Source organism: Anarrhichthys ocellatus, unplaced genomic scaffold (assembly GCF_004355925.1).
Source record: "Anarrhichthys ocellatus isolate YVR2014 unplaced genomic scaffold, GSC_Weel_1.0 scaffold24, whole genome shotgun sequence".
Taxonomy (NCBI): Eukaryota; Metazoa; Chordata; class Actinopteri; order Perciformes; family Anarhichadidae; genus Anarrhichthys; species Anarrhichthys ocellatus.
The window spans coordinates 1913081-1929071 of NW_022280054.1; the positions used below are offsets into that span (position 1 = coordinate 1913081).

General features: G+C 40.5%; 2 protein-coding genes across 2 annotated transcripts; one reads left to right on the plus strand and one right to left on the minus strand.

The window, feature by feature from the left end:
* Positions 1-647: 647 nt before the first annotated feature.
* gpr184 (G protein-coupled receptor 184) lies at positions 648-5081 on the plus strand. The gene is made up of 2 exons (XM_031861333.1): positions 648-970; positions 3560-5081. Exon 2 carries the CDS (start codon positions 3602-3604, stop codon positions 4631-4633), a length of 1032 nt encoding a protein of 343 aa, XP_031717193.1. The 5' UTR covers positions 648-970; positions 3560-3601; the 3' UTR covers positions 4634-5081.
* A 1663-nt stretch (positions 5082-6744) lies between these two features.
* LOC116391080 (prolactin-releasing peptide receptor) lies at positions 6745-15625 on the minus strand. Its single transcript, XM_031861332.1, has 4 exons — positions 15407-15625; positions 9387-9864; positions 8685-9082; positions 6745-8036 (listed from the first exon to the last, which is right to left on the minus strand). The coding sequence occupies exons 2-4, from the start codon at positions 9847-9849 to the stop codon at positions 7809-7811; spliced, it is 1089 nt and encodes a 362-aa protein (XP_031717192.1). The 5' UTR covers positions 9850-9864; positions 15407-15625; the 3' UTR covers positions 6745-7808.
* Between the last annotated feature and the right edge of the window lie 366 nt (positions 15626-15991).

Consider the following 15991-nt stretch of genomic DNA (forward strand, 5'->3'; position numbering starts at 1 on the left):
TTGCTGATATGTTTCTGTAGCGAACCTTAGGTATCCATTCTTGCTTACAGGAAAATACTCTACATTCACAGCTGGTGTAAATATTTACTCAGCACATTAACGGAGAGGCTGCAGGCTTCCTTCACATATTCTTTTCACAAACATAAAAAGAGCCCTGGATACAGCTCACGAGACGTAAATCAGACTCGGCTCACTTCCTGACTTCAAGCTTTTATGTGTTGAGCAGTAAAACGGTTAAAGTACTTCATTTTTCTTACACTAAGTAATAATAAAGGTGATCAGTCTAACTCTGCTCCAAAGGGTATTATCACTGTTCCAAAGTAAAGTGAAAATATCCTAATTATGATTCATATTTACACTGGTTACACTATGAAACAACTCCCATCAATGTGAAAGTTAAAGGTCACATCAGTAAGGTTTAGGTATGCAACATGGTATCTGGCTGTCTGCCTGCAGAGTTTCAACTTCCTTTAAATACATTGCTAACACGCAGTGATAGAAGACTCTTTTCACTTTGTCTCTCAGGGGTATGTCTGGTCCATCACAGCCTGGTGCTTCTCCCCACCCCTGAAACGTGCTTCCTCTGTGCACTTGTACAGAACCAAACCGCCCACCTCATACATGTGTCTTCCCCTTTTTGTACCTCGTCTCAACCCTTCCGCAGCCTTGCTGACATTTCTACTTTGGCTGTCAAAGGCAAGTCATCTCAACCGGAGCAACAAAACAAGCAGCTGTAGCTATTGTATACGCCGGTAATAATCTATTTTAGTAACCTTTCCAGAGTACCATGTGGGACTACAGTGGCTTGGCCGCATGTCAGCAGCTCTGAAGAGTCTTCTCTGAAGATCGTCCTCTAACCCTCCTGGACTGAACTCCGCCAAACTAGAAGCAGCTCTGGAATGTGTGGAAAATTTTTCACCCACTGGACAGCTTCTCTTTTGCAATCAAGACGTCTTACCAAAATTAACAGGTGAGGTCATTGATTACAGTTCTTGCAGTTGATTACAGATGTGAAATGTCTGGAAATTGTATTAGACTGTTACTAATATCAGTAACAGCAAAAATGTTAAAAATGTGAGATACTTTTAATGTTTTGCAAGTAGGGTGTTGAAGGTATTAAATTAGTTTGAAAACTCACTTTCTTTGCTAGTTTTATTCTCGTCCCGGTGGACTGTTTTCAGGGGAAGGATGGTATGCTCGAGGCTATGTGAGTCAGCGTGGCAGAAATAATTAGGCTAGAAATGTTTTCTGTGGCTCTCCCAACGGCGGTCATCTCACCAGGGTAGAGAGTGAAGTAGAGAACTGCTTGACAAGAAGAAATTGTGGAAAATAACAGAAATATACTGCACAGGTTGACTGTGATACCTTTGAAACACAGCTGTGGTATTTGGGAGGAAAGCTATAAAACATAAACAGTAAATCATATTGTTCTATTTTGCTTGGAAAAGGAGATTTGGTATGCAGCATATTCCCCCTCTTGAGAGAAGAGGCTGAAGGTTTGTTCTTTTAACGCCTCCCTGGTAACAAGGCTGTGTAATAACAACCAAGCTTAGTTCAGATTATAATACTAACAAACACATAGTTGGCTCTGATGGATGAAAGAATGGACCAGCTGTGTAAAGTAGGCTTACATTAGGAGTATCATAAAATAAAACCGACACAATATAAAAACCATGTCAAAACCACATCAAAAGATGAAATCGTGTTGGAAAAAGGAAAAAGAAAAAAAAACATATTGATCGTAAAAAGCAGAGGAAAGAATTTGAATAGCACACACTTCACGACCCATTGTTTGGTAAGAGGGGAATATTTGTGCACCCAGACTGATGACTAACCAACAGTCTGACATTTTTATCAGATTTATGAGCAAAACTTTCCCAGTCAGAACCCATTTCCACACGCATGCACACTCACATAGAAAGCCTCACACACACGTGCAACCACACGTTATCGCTCACTACACATGGTCTGACTCTAAATGGCTTCTCCATTATTGAGTTTGGATGGGACGGCCTATCTCTGTCCAGACGTTAATGGCATTAGATGCTTCCTGAACACACCAGGGCCAAGCCTAAGCGATAGAAAAGAAGGTAGAGAAGAAACAAATATCAGAGAATGCCACTGTGATTCAGACAAAAAGGCACAAAGACACAGAACACAGGGTTCATTTCCTAATGCTGAAATCTCAGAGAGAGGCAGGAAATTGACGGAATATAATCTACATATAAAACCTTCATGAAAGCAATTGAGTGCTCTTTACATAGAAAATAGCAACCACATGTTTCTGTAGGATATGATTCAAGGGCTCTACTCAAAGGAGAGACTGGTGACTTTGTTATTACTCATTTTTGGTTTTGGGCCTTTCTGTCCCATATCAGCACCAGCCACATTTTAAAAAGGAAGCGACACAGACTGATATCTAGGATGTGCCTGCCGTGAATCACACCCACAGCTCTGCAATGTACGACTGTGGCTATTGGAGAGCAGGGCCGTCCTTCAATCAGAGGATCGGTGGTTCGATCTCCGGCTCCGCTATTTGCATGTCAATGTGTCCTTGAGCAAGACACTTAACCCCAAAAATTGCTTCCGTAGCTGTGCGTACGGTGTACAAAGGTGATAGAATCTGAATTGTAACTTGCTTTGGATAAAAGCGTCTGCTAATTGACTGTAATGTACAGGGACTGATCGTACACCCACAATGTTAATCAAGGAAGGAAATAATTGACGAATGAAGATCACATTACTTATTCATGCCAGAGTAAACATTGAAATGCCTCTCGTACCGGGAAAATGGTTGAGCTACCCAGTTCTGCTGATGACTGTTACATCAAACATAAAACTGGAACATAAGTCAGTCTCTGTAAGGATATATTTAAATTAGCAATAACTGGTTGGGTCTGACTGTGGGTTTTTCCCCACACAGAGCTGAAGTTGTATTAAGCACTGATTGCAGTAAAATGCAAATGCTCACTTAGCGGGTTCAGTCTGTGGTGCCCCTGCCTTTCACGTAGATTTAGACCAGGCATGCAGGGCAATAAGTGAAACAATTTATAGACAGTCTAACAAAAAGCAGCATTAACATAAAAGGATGTAAACAGCTTGGAGCAGAGGTTTCAACATCTAATTTATCTGTTACAAAAGATTAGCTCCTCAATGTTCTCAGTTTCTGTAAAACAGAAAGTAAAAACAGGACATTTGGAAAAGAAATGCATGACATGTTTTCTCCATACTGAGCAGTTGAAGCAATAAGGAGGGGATTTTGACAATCTAAGTTTCTATTTGCACTGTGGGCTCCAACTGTTGTCGTTATCGGTGCATGACTAAACCTGTATCTTCCCTGGGGGTTCCCAAGCACCATATACTGTAAAGCTAAACTACCTCAAATTCAGAAACATCACAGGACAACCAAATGATTTCATCTCTTGTGCTCGTTGAACCACGAAATAGGCTGGGGGATAGAAAATGTCCACGCTATGAATTCTATGGTACCATAGGAGTTAGCTTGTGTTGCCTGTGTCAAACTGAGAAACTCTTAATGTAAAAAATTTTTTTTTTACAGGTGATTTTCTGACCAGGAAAGTGAAAGAAAATTACAGCAACGATGAGCGTCACAGTCACACCAATACTGAGAACCACAAACTCAACTGTGTGTGTTAGGATTGAGGAGAGTGCCATCAGTGACTTGCTGATGTCTGTTTACATCCTGGCTTTTATTTTTGGTTTGATCTTCAATGTGCTGACCCTGGGCCCCATTTGCAGACAAGTGCGGCAGCAAAATGTTCTGGGAATCTTCCTGCTCAACCTGTCCCTCTCCGACATGCTTTTCCTCTTCACTATGCCCCTTTGGATCAATTATTACCGGCAGGACCACCACTGGAAACTAGGTGTTATGTCCTGCAGTGTAGCTGGCTTCTTCTACTACTCCAACATGTACATCAGCATCTACCTGCTCTGCTGCATCTCCGTGGACCGCTGCCTGGTGGTCACCTACCCGCTCCGCTCCAAGACCCACAGATCATCACGCTATGCCTGGGCACAGTGTGCCACTGTTTATGTTGTTGTGATAGCGCTGCACATCATGGTACTGGTCAATGACAATCTCACTGATGCCCATGATGAGGTAAACAACAATGACCGCTGCTATGAGACTTACCCCATGGAGTCGCCCGTGGCCTTGTTCAACCTGGTCAGAGTGGGCCTCGGCTTCCTGCTACCCCTGCTGGTGCTGGCAGTCAGCTACTGGAGGGTGCTAGCCACTGTGGGCCAGAGTCCCGGCTTGAGCGCCCAGGCAAAGCGAAAGGTCCGCCTGCTGTCCTTTGGGGTGATTGGGATCTTCTCAATTTGCTTTGCTCCATATCACATTCTCCTGCTCATTCGCTCACTAGTCTTCTACAAGAGTAATACTGTAGAACCTCAAGGAAGTTACTGCCAGTTTGAACAAAACATGCACTTTTCATTTTCATGTACTCTGGCACTATCCAGTCTGAACTGCGTGGTGGACCCTGTGCTGTATGTGTTGGTCAGTAACGGAGTCCAGGAGGAGGTGAAACTGTGCTGGAGAAGGCAAAGGACACAGACAGACTGTGCTTTAACTAAATATGACAGAGGAAAGTCTAATACCAACTTAATATGAAACATAAGCTATGTGGGTGGATAAGTGCACCTGTGCATTTATATTCATATGTGTGTGTGTGTGTGTGTGTGTGTATTTGCATGTAAACTTATGGCCTCATTTTCAAAGTTAATGAGTAAGTAGCAGGGATATTTACGTCCCATAATCAACCCTTCGTGCAGACAATCAGACATCCTTTTAAAGAACCACATTTCTGCTTTGTTGTTTTCCTTCAATCATATCCTGCCCAGTAACGAATTGGAGGTTGAATAACACGCATCTCAGAGCTCTGTAATCAGATTGTATTCCCAGGTTCTGTTCTCCTAAGAGTTCTTAAGTGGCAGCCCTTTCTGCTTTGTGGCAACACCGCTGGAGCTGAAGTGCACTTGTGTTTTCCTTCCAATCTATACCAGGATGTTGTGATTGTGACTGTAGTTAAAGCATGCAAAAAATAAATGTATTATCATGAGCATCTGCCTTTATTGTCTAACCATCAGTGAAAAATGTTGACTGTAAAACCAAATGGTTTGAACAGGTGCTTGGCTAGTTGACTTTCAAAGAAAATGTGTGATGATCAATCTGTAGTTGGCATTATAATGATAAGCACATAGAAGCACTTAACGCCATTAAGGTTGATCATAAAGCTAAAAATAAATCATGCACAGCTGTGCGCTGCACAGGTCAAGTGGGCGAAGGAAGCGATCCGGAGATTCTTGTGTGTGTGTGTGAGGGTCTTAAGTTGGAAGGAGGGAGCAGGTGAATGGAGAACATTGAAGCAGTTATTGCTTTGTTTTATATTTTGCTCATTATAGTGCATCATTGTTTATAAAAAACATCGTCAAATAGGCACTTGACAAATATCCAGTGTGATCCCAGAGGTACATGAGGTTTGTACCATGTTCTCTTTTGTCAAAGCCTTTTATCTGTATACGGAGATTGGATATACAATATACAGCTATCTCTTGAAAATTACACTCCTCTACTACTAAAATGTTTTATCTAAATACAGTATGCTTCTGTGGAAATGTAACTGTTTGCCTGTCACATTGGCAATGTTTTTTTTCCAGTCCATGGTGACCGGATATTATAGGAAAACAATATGTTTGAAATGTATATGAAATATGCGAGTGAATAACATTTCATTAAAATGTTCCCTTATTGTGTTGGTAAAAATGTAATGGTGGCATGACTATCTCTCAAAACATTATTTAAGTAGGCAGAGTCGCATACAAGCTGATTGTTGCTCAGTGTTAAATAATTGAAGGGTAAGGCTGGTGATATTTTCCATTTTTCTTATTTTCAACAAATCTATTAAAAGGTCTAAGCCAATGAATTGATTCTATCTACCAGTACTGAAATCAAAGCCTGATATAACGTATTCCTCTGTGCCATACACCTGCATTGTTGTCCAAAAACTATAAATAGAAACATCATCAATGAACCACAAGTGCATGTTCCCTCATTATAGAGAACATGGGCACTGCACATAAATCAGCCTGCTGACAGAAATACTCACAAGAGTTCAGTATGTGTTATCCCTGGCTGAAAATAGTCCAACAACAAACCCGATTTTTACAAGATCTCCTGGTTGAGTAATGTTTGCGAGAAACTACAGTGCCACATGTTCTAGGACATTCATTTTTTTTTTTTACATATATATTTTTGTGACTTTTGAAGATTTACATCTTTAGCAGGAACTGATGGGATAAAGACAAATTAAGGGCTTTGGAAAGTATTTAGCAATGGACTAATGCACTGTTAGTTTTGGTCCTCTTATGCCACAACTAGTGAAGAATCAATAAAAAAATATGCCTACAAAGTCAACACACAGCAAAGAAATCGGATTGTTAAAAGATGACAGTTGGCATCAGCAACATTAGCTGGGGAGCTGGTCAGCTACACTGAGTACCTCAGTGGCTGCCAATTGGTATTTTGGCATTTTTGAGTGGGCTGGTTGGGTTTGTTGATGGACAATCTGCTCTGCACTATTATACTTGTATTCTGTGTAATGCATTGTTACAACCCTTCCAGGTACCAGTAGAAAAATGCATAATTTATTTATCATAAGCAGCAGAAATAATGTAAGCGATAGAACTCACATCATATTAGCCAGTTCTTTGGTGGGTCTTTTTTACATGAGGCATGTTAAAATATTGACTTGATAGACATTGACAAAGAAAGAAAGCATTAATCATACTTGATGGGTGACTTTATTGTTAATGCTCTAAATATTAAGCTGATCATTTTTTCCAGACAGAGCCAATGCACTGGGAGTTTGTTCATCAGGTAACACATTTATGAATTTGGTATTGATAACATTTTTGAAACAGAGGTCTGATGGTGAAATACAACCTGCAGATTTAATCTCCCAGCGCTGTATTGAAGTGCACAAACTGTGCACACTACATATGCATGCACAAACACAAACCTATCTATACATGTGCACAGGTGACACAGAAAGTTATACATTGGAGCCAAACCACAAAGAACAATTACTAGATAATGACACCAAAAATACCAAGTAATGCGTATTTTAAAATGAAAAATCTAATATAATGATTCAATATAAGAGATACATAACTGATATTGAAGCATAGACATTCAGTACTAGGGACAAAATAAAACAATCACATAATCCTCTTCTTGGTCTGTAATTCATGTTTGGTGAGAAAAGTTCATTGAGTTCAGCTCCCTGAAGTCAAGCGTTTACTGTTGTAAGTATAACTAGGCCCTGCAAACAGTATAGCCACGCCTGCCCTTGCCTCCAGAACCCCATGTTTATGCCCCTGCTGTCCTTTTTAAAGTTGCAGGATCTGCTTAGTGTCTATGCCAGCAGCTCTGCCATCCAAGAAAAACACAGGGATCCCAGTGGATGGCTTAATCTTCTTCATCAGCGTACTAATCTACAGTCTGGTCTGGATCTGCTTCTTTGACTCTTTGTAATAAGTGGCCTTATTAAGCACTGTCTCTGGTTACACTATACAACAGCAGCCCAAATGCCTTCAAGTCACACAATTCTGGTAAAGCATGGAGAAATCTGGTTTAAATGAAATTGAAGCAGTTGCCTTATTTTCTCCTGGACACGTCAGACATTAACATCAATGTTGCAGGTGCAGGTGATAGCTTGTGGTTAAGGACAGGGCTCTGTTGTCAGGAGCTGCTCAAGCAGTTGTATCATAGCTACCACGTTCTGAAATCAGCTCCTGGACGTCGCCCTCTCCACCATCCCCCTCTGACGATTGCGGCAAGGACAGAGGTAGCCTTTCAGGTGCATGCGCACCTTGCTGTGCAGTGAGGCGTAGATGAAGGGGTTGTAACATGCAGAGCTCATAGCCACTAAATGACAGCAGACTTGTAAGACGTTTATGTAGCGCTTCCCTATGATGTGAAAGTCCGGGTCCAGGTCCAGCAACAGGTTCAGCACCTACACAGTGGCATGGGAAAACTTGTGTTACTGCCTAGTTATTTGCATCAAATCAGTAGAGAATATTTAAATTACTAATTTTTAAAATACAATGAACTTCAAGTCACTTTTGAAAATGTCTGACTAAGTATGCAATTACACTTAGGTTGAATGCTAATACTAAATGACTCCTTGTTAGGCTTTAAAACCTTATAGACATGCGCCAATTTCAACAAATTTGCAATATGCAAGCTGCAATTTATACTGGAACTAGATCATTTCCTCTTTCTCATTTTGATAACTATTCCCTGTAGGACCCTGTGAAATGTGAAGCTGCCACCATTTGTGATTTGCAGGTCAGCAAAGCACTTTGTATTCGCAAAGCACTTTGTGAAAGGGAGCCCCAGGTCCGACTGCAATTTAAAATCCTTCCATGATGATGAAATCCTAATCTGTTTGGCTTTTGCATGGCTCATTGTGGATGTAATGCTGGTTTTGTGGACATTATGTAACTGATGATGAGGTTCTGTGGTTAATGATGTAAAAAAGCTTCACTCTCTTTATCTGCTGTTGAGTTTATGATTTGCTAGCAGGTACCAGAATGAAAACTTAAACTCCCTGCCAAGCTTAACTCCCAAATGAAAATCTTCCTGAGGATCTAAGACTCACCTGCAGGGGCAGCCAACACAGGGCGAAAGCCAGCACTGACGCCACCAGGAGAGTAAAGGTCTTCTTCCTCCTTCGGCTCCAGCGCTGCTGGCTGTTGGATGCCTCCCCAGGTACTGAATAGCGTTTTAGGCTGACAGTGATTGCACAGTAGGATACGCTGACCGACAGCAGCGGGATCATATAGGAGGCAATGAGGGTGAAGCAGGAGTAGAGCAGCCGCAGATTGCCACTATGTGGCCAGAATTCCTCACACACTACTAGGTCGATGCCATTGGGTCGCAGGTCCATATAGTGTGTGTAAAGAGACTGAGGTGCAGCCAGGGCCAGAGATAAAACCCAGACACCCAGAGTCACTGCACCACAACCCCAACCAGAGATCCTCCTCCGTACTGGGTGAGCTGGGACAGAAAGAAAAAAGAGATAGCATAGATATAAGAACCAAAGGAAGATATTATTTCACACATTTAAGCCAAAATGTTCATTTGTTTTAAGTGTTATAGCATCTTCAAATTATTCCTATGGCATACGTTTTTTGTAGAAAAATGATCCTGGTAAAAATGTCGTGTTAATTTCAGCCCATCTGAGGTTGAGTAATCAACATGCATTGCTGTCTACCATGTTTTTTTTTGTATGAAATGCTTTATTGTTCCAAAGAAAGACCTTTTCAGATCTAGAGTATAGAAATAATTGTATATCCCTTACCTACAACAACATAGCGATCCACAGCAATGGCAGTGAGTGAAAGCACAGATGCGAACACTGTGGCACATTGCAGCAAGGGGACCAGGTGGCAGAGGAGTCTCCCAAAAGCCCAGCCATGGCTGTCAAAGGCATAAGACACAGTCAGTGGAACACAACTCAAACACATCAACAGGTCTCCAGCTGCCAAGTTACTAATGAAAAAGTTGGTGGCATTATGGAGTTTCTTGTCAGACAAGATGCAAGCCAATAGGAAGGAGTTTCCAACACCAGCCACGACCACTACGAGGGAGTACAGAGGCAGGAAGAGAGGTTTGAAACGTAGAAGAAGCTCTATGCCTATAAACATGTCCAGGGGGTCACTGTGGTTGAGTCCGTGGCTTTTGCTGCCTTCTAGTCCTTCTCCTCCAGTTTGATGGCTGGCGTTACCGGTCACACTCAAATCCCCATCCATCAAGGTATCCATGTCTTTGGAGGCAACCTGAAAATAAGGGAGAGCATGATCAACAATAAATCAGTAAGCACTATAGGAAGTAATCAACCAATCAAGGTGTCGCTGTGTTTCAGTAATGTCAGTGAAAACTTCAATTTGTAAGGGTTTACAGTGATAAGTTATACATTTCTCCTTATGTTCCAGACCATTGCTTACACCTTCTCATGAGAAATGTTTTGAAGTTTTACGGACTTGCCTGGAGAGTCCTCAGAGATGATGGACATATTTGTTGTGCCCCAGTGCCTTGTGATGTATCATACTATGGACCATCATGCATCTCGGTGCCATTTCCTTCAAAAAGCTGTTAAATCCAATTTCTGAAGACATAAGGTAGGAGTTCACAGCCATAACAATATAATAGAGAGGGGACATTGATGTAAACTCTTAAGATTTAAGTGATTTGGTCTGCCCTGAATTGTCAAGAATATATAAATGAAGTATTTTTCTCAGAACTTTATACGATACAAATGATCTTGATCTGTAATTCAGGATAATTCAGGCAGATAAGTATTTAAAACTAATATTATAACTCTGCATGATGCACGAAACATGGTATTGAATAATACAAAAAACTACTTTGTTGGTATATGTTACTAAAATCTGATATGCTACCAACTTACATTGTGTCAGCAATGTAAGTACTTACCTACGTAAGATATAAGAATATTTCCACTCTATGCCTATCAACTTCAAAGCATGAAAAGCACAGGTGTAATTAACGCCTTGAGAAATGAAGGTATCCTATATGAGTATGAGTATGTATGAGAAAACCCAGTGTGTTGGTGAAGCCAGTGGAATGGAGCCCAGCTTAAACAAGGGGCTTATTGGATCTGTTGTCATATATTGTCTTTTCTATCCAACGCCTTCAAACCACATTCTCATGCAGTTGGCTCGGAGGCTTTGTGTAGCTGTTGTCCTCCATTCTGTGGCCTTTAACATTGGCAGTTAATACTGAAAACAACTGCTCCATGCTCTGAGTAAATTTCTGCCTGCACTTCATACATTTTTTTCCTGATGTCTTTGAATCTTTTTATGAATGTCAACTTCTCTGGCTTTTGAAAAAATAGATCCTGACCTTTGTCAGATCAGATTTGCTGTCCCTTCAAGGATTTGCTGTATTTGTTTTTGCTCTTAAAAAGGTCTGTGTGGAAATGCAGTTGAAAGTAAATATTGATTGAAAAGTCTCTCAAGATAGTGCAAGTTGTATTGATTAAAAAGTGACTTTCCTATTTAGAAGTAAGCTTCTGAATGCAATGATGTGTTGCAGTAAACCTTTCGAGTTACGAGAGTATTGTTGGACAGTACGGAGGTAGATTTTGCTTCAGATGTTTGAAAAGTTACATTTTCCCTTAAACTGCTGCTTATTTTCTGTGAAATGGGTTACCACCAAGTGAAGCAATCAGTTAGAAAACCCATTCAAATATCTGGAAATGATCAGGAAAGTGTGTTATGATTCAGTGTATTGTATTTTGACATGTAAAAAACAGAATACCACATGCTCCACTTGATCTTTCATTCCTTCAAAAGAGAGGCCTGACCCAGAATGGGCATCACTTATCTACCCATTAACTGACTGAAAGCAACATACCCAGTTCCAGCCACATAATTTACTGAGGACAATGAGTGCAAAGTCTTCCACGGCACCAGTCATGCCAGACAGGGCTTGAAATATAAACAACAACAAAAACACAGAGTCCCTCTGCCTCTGTGTTTTGAATTAGGAAATATCTAGAGGGGCACAGCATGGTTTGTTTTCCTCTGTAACATGATTGCACCGAAGACAAGGAAAATAATGGCAGCACAGCAATCAAAGGCAGAGCCAGATCAACAGTTACGAGAGTCTTCAAATAAACTCACAGTAACATAAGCAAAACAGAAAACCTAGCTTAGTCAAGAGCCCTATTACAAAACTAGAAAAATCCACAATGTCAGCCGCGCCGCTCGCTGACTAACCGGTTTCAACTATATCCCACCCTGGAGATCTTGGGGAGAAGAGACTCAGCTCCTCTCTCTGCATGTGCCACAAGATCAGCTTCCCTGCTTGTCATTTGTTCACCTCCCTGATGAGGAGGCCCGCACCTGATCCCAGTGCTCTCCTCTGGGAGTGGGTGGAGCCCTCTGGCTGGAATGTAGGTACCTCTAATTACCCTGCCCCTCAGTCCCTTACGCCTCAGGAACATTCAGAAACAGTGGACCAAATGTTTTTGACACATTAATATTGCTGCTTATTCAAGAAAGCCACCAATTCCACTAAAATTGTTTTGTTTTGTTTGTTCATTTGTTTTGAAGGTAGTTTTATCTCTGACTAAAGCCTCTGGGATTTGGAAGTTAATTAAACATAAGATAACTGGTTGCAATTCAGCTTTACACTGTATGACTGTTTTTTAATGTTCCCAAATTTTATTGAGCATAAGCTCCATTAGTGTACTGAAATCCAACATTCAGCATACATTTTATTCAGATTTATTTTAATATTTCAAATCGCATTGGACATCCTATTATTTTAGGCCACCTGCTGCTGGCGCTTGAAGAAAATGACGAAATCATGATGACCTCTCCTCTGGATATCTGTATCAAATGTCATTCCAAGCTATCCGATAGTTGTTGTGATATTTCAGTCTGGACCAAAGTGGTGGGTGGAATGAACAAGGAGGACATTGCCATCCCTAGAGCCACAAAACATAATGAGTGGAGAAAAATAACAAATGCAGATGCTTGTAAGGCAAGATGGGTCACTGAATGGTTTAATGAGTACGAAGAATATGTGATTCATATGCCATGGCCTTCCCAGGTCTCAACTCAATTGAACGTCAGGGAGATATGAGACCAACACATTAGACAGTACATATCAGGTAACAACTTTACCTGTTTATACTTCATTTAAACAGTCTCTAAGATAGCTTTAAGGAAAGCAGGATTTGTGTGTCTCTTGTTATCAGTGGAACGGAGTCATGTGTAACACTCCAGTGATCTAACCTTTTCTGAAAGCAGGGTTATGATTCCAAGTGGAGTGTGTTTTAGCACACTGAGAAGCAGCTTCACAATGCTAAGTCTGTCAAAATTGAAACTATGAATGAGATCTCAATAAAAAAATCTTAAAGTCTGGCATTGTGGAAGGTGGTGACAGGACAGTTAAGGTTTCCTATCACTGGGTGAATCCATTATTCAGATAGTTGATATCATTTTTTGAAGATGGATCCACTCCAGTCACTCAATATCAGTTTCAGGGCATGTTAGAAAAATACATGTTAAATTCAAAACCTTTTAGTTACCATCACTTGAGCTGCAGCCCTCTCCACTTCAGAGGTAGCGTCTCTCAGTGGTAGCAGAACTCTAATTTGCTATGCACCTGTCCATGATCACCGGCAGCAATATGGTTTCTAATCCCATCTATGCCGTCTACGTTATCCGACAGCTTGGAAGAAGCCAACCATTGCCTAGTAACACTGTTGCCATGGCCTTTGTGGAAACCATCCAGACCTTGCAGCTAATTTGTGAAGCATGATGAGAATTGAAAAGCCCTCAAAATGCAAAACAGGAGGTAAGACTCTTGACAGCTCTCTCACACCCCATTTTGTATGCTCTCTTTTCCTATCTTTCTTTACATCTGCTCTGTTTTTGCTCTCTCTGACTCACTCTGACTTTTTTATCTGCAGCACTTTATCTACACTTTGCATTTCCATCACTCTGAGGCTGCTGAGGCATTCAAAGTGAGCTGGGGCCAGAGGCTGGACAAATACCAAACACAAATGAGGTCAAAGCTCATGGTATGCAATTCTGATGAGACGACTTGATGATGGTCCTCGTAATTTGAATTTGGAATGCAGGAGTCCTGCTTGTTTGATGCAGAATTATTACCACACATAATGTGTGATGGTTTTAAGTGCAGATATTTGGCGAACGGGGAAGAAAAATGGTGTGAGCTCTCTTTAAGTTTGGATTTCACATCTTGTCACTCTACAGTATTCTCTCCACAACTGAGATGTATGAATTGCTGTTGTATGGAAGCAGATACTGGGTGTTTTTACGTGTTTTAAAGTGAGTAGACTGAAGATGTCCCACTGCAGCTAATCTTTAACTGCTGGCGAAATGTTATTATGTCTGCTGAGCCTTTCATTAAGAGAGGTCAAAGCTCTAATAGCATTAACTCTGCCAAGGAACAACTTATCACAATTTAAGACGTACGAACACATATGAACACATCTGGACAAGTGCAGTCAGTAGAAAAATAAACCCTTGAGCTTTAATGGTTAGTTGTGTGAGGCTGAATGCCAGTCAGCAGAATGTATAATCTTCAAGAACTTTGTTGTGATTGTTGATGCTGCAGCATAGGGGTAGACCTATTTATTCATTCATCACCATAAATATAGGAAATGAATACTTCCCCAATTGCCTAAAACTAAATTCCATGCCAGTTTTATCCTTTTCCTGATGTAGGTGTTCTTGTCACAGGGTATGATTTTAGCTTATAAACTCCACGCTGTTGAGCTTTCAGCGCTGCAATTCTGGCAGTGCACCCCTCCCTTTTCATGCATACAGATGCTTGACACAAAGTTACACAAAAATGTATTATTGAAATGACATCCCTTGTAGGAAATGTTCTAAGACATGAAAAAGAATGCTTTAAAATCTAGACAACTTGTACTTGTAATTTTTGCCAGGGACACCTTTCTTTTAATACATTTTTGACATGCATACATATACAAAAGCAAAATATTATTGTACACTTAAAACACAAGAGGAATGAGCTTGCAGCATGATTTAAATATTAGGAGATTGTGTATAAATCTTTGTGGGTGTGCTGCCCCAAATACGTTGAATTGCTGGGAGATTCTGCACTGTTCTTGTCCTATCCATGTGACTTAGTTTAATTCTGTAACTGCTGTTTTTCATTTGTCAGTGTTATTTGTCTATATTTTGCATTGTACTCCCATATCAATATGAATTATTCACAGAAAAATCCTATATGTTGTAAAATGTTTTAATAATTATGTGACTTCTACTTGGTTTTGTCTTAAATTATTACAAAATAGAGTAGTGACACATATTTCAATACATGTGCATGTGACACCTATGAAGTACTTAACTACCCCATAACCTACAAAACATACACATAACAAAGATGCAGCTGCAGTTTGGCCAAAACTGCTTCTGTCTTTTTGCTGCTCTGCTTATGCTCCTTTTGAAAATTGCCGGACCTCCTTCAATGTCTACAAATACTGCCAATTAGCTGTCACCTTTTTTCACCACTGAGGTCGTTTTCAATGAGGTATTACATTTTTTATCCAACCCATGCATGCTGCTTGTATAAGGTGATAGTGAATCAGTAACCTGATACTGATTGCAGATAAACTATCAATAAGACAATTATGCCAAATAAACCACATAAATGACACCTCTTGATTAGGTAAGAAAAAAATGTATAAAGCAAACATTTGATGCTAATTGTGTCTGAGTCCTCACTTGTGTGGATGCATATGCAAATGTCAATGCATGCAATAAATCATCAGATAGTCATTGAGTTTCTTACCTGTGCAGATGTTTGATATTGAAGATACTGAGAATATCCCAGTGTGGTGTCACCTTAGTTCAATTAATGAGCTTATTTTCTTCTCTTTTCTTCGTCGCTTTTTTTTCTTCTTTCTAGTTACAGATCTTACATTTTGTGGTCAGAAATGCTTTCCTGCAGCTTACATATAAGAGCCCACAGGGGAATGAGTCAGATGGTGTTGCCTCACTCAGCACTGAGTGAGAATGACAGAGGGAGGGAGAGAGAAAAGGGACCCACATAACCTTTAACAGCTTTGATTGCGTGCTGATTCGTCCACACCTGAAGAGGATTGAGGGAATTATGAGCAACCGTGTGAAAAAGGGACAGAATCATATTTACTGTGTTGTCTCCTGGGTAAATGTCCAGTTATTAAATTAAAAAGACAAATGTATACGCAAATGAGCGAGGCAGACTTCAGCTCATGCCTCTGCATTGTTTTTTTCTCTACAATATTACATAATCCTAAATACAAAATCCACAAGCACTGTTTTAAAATAATTTACACAAGTGAGGCTTGAGTATGTCTACACCAGGCACTTGGGCTGTCACTCCTCTTTATTTGGG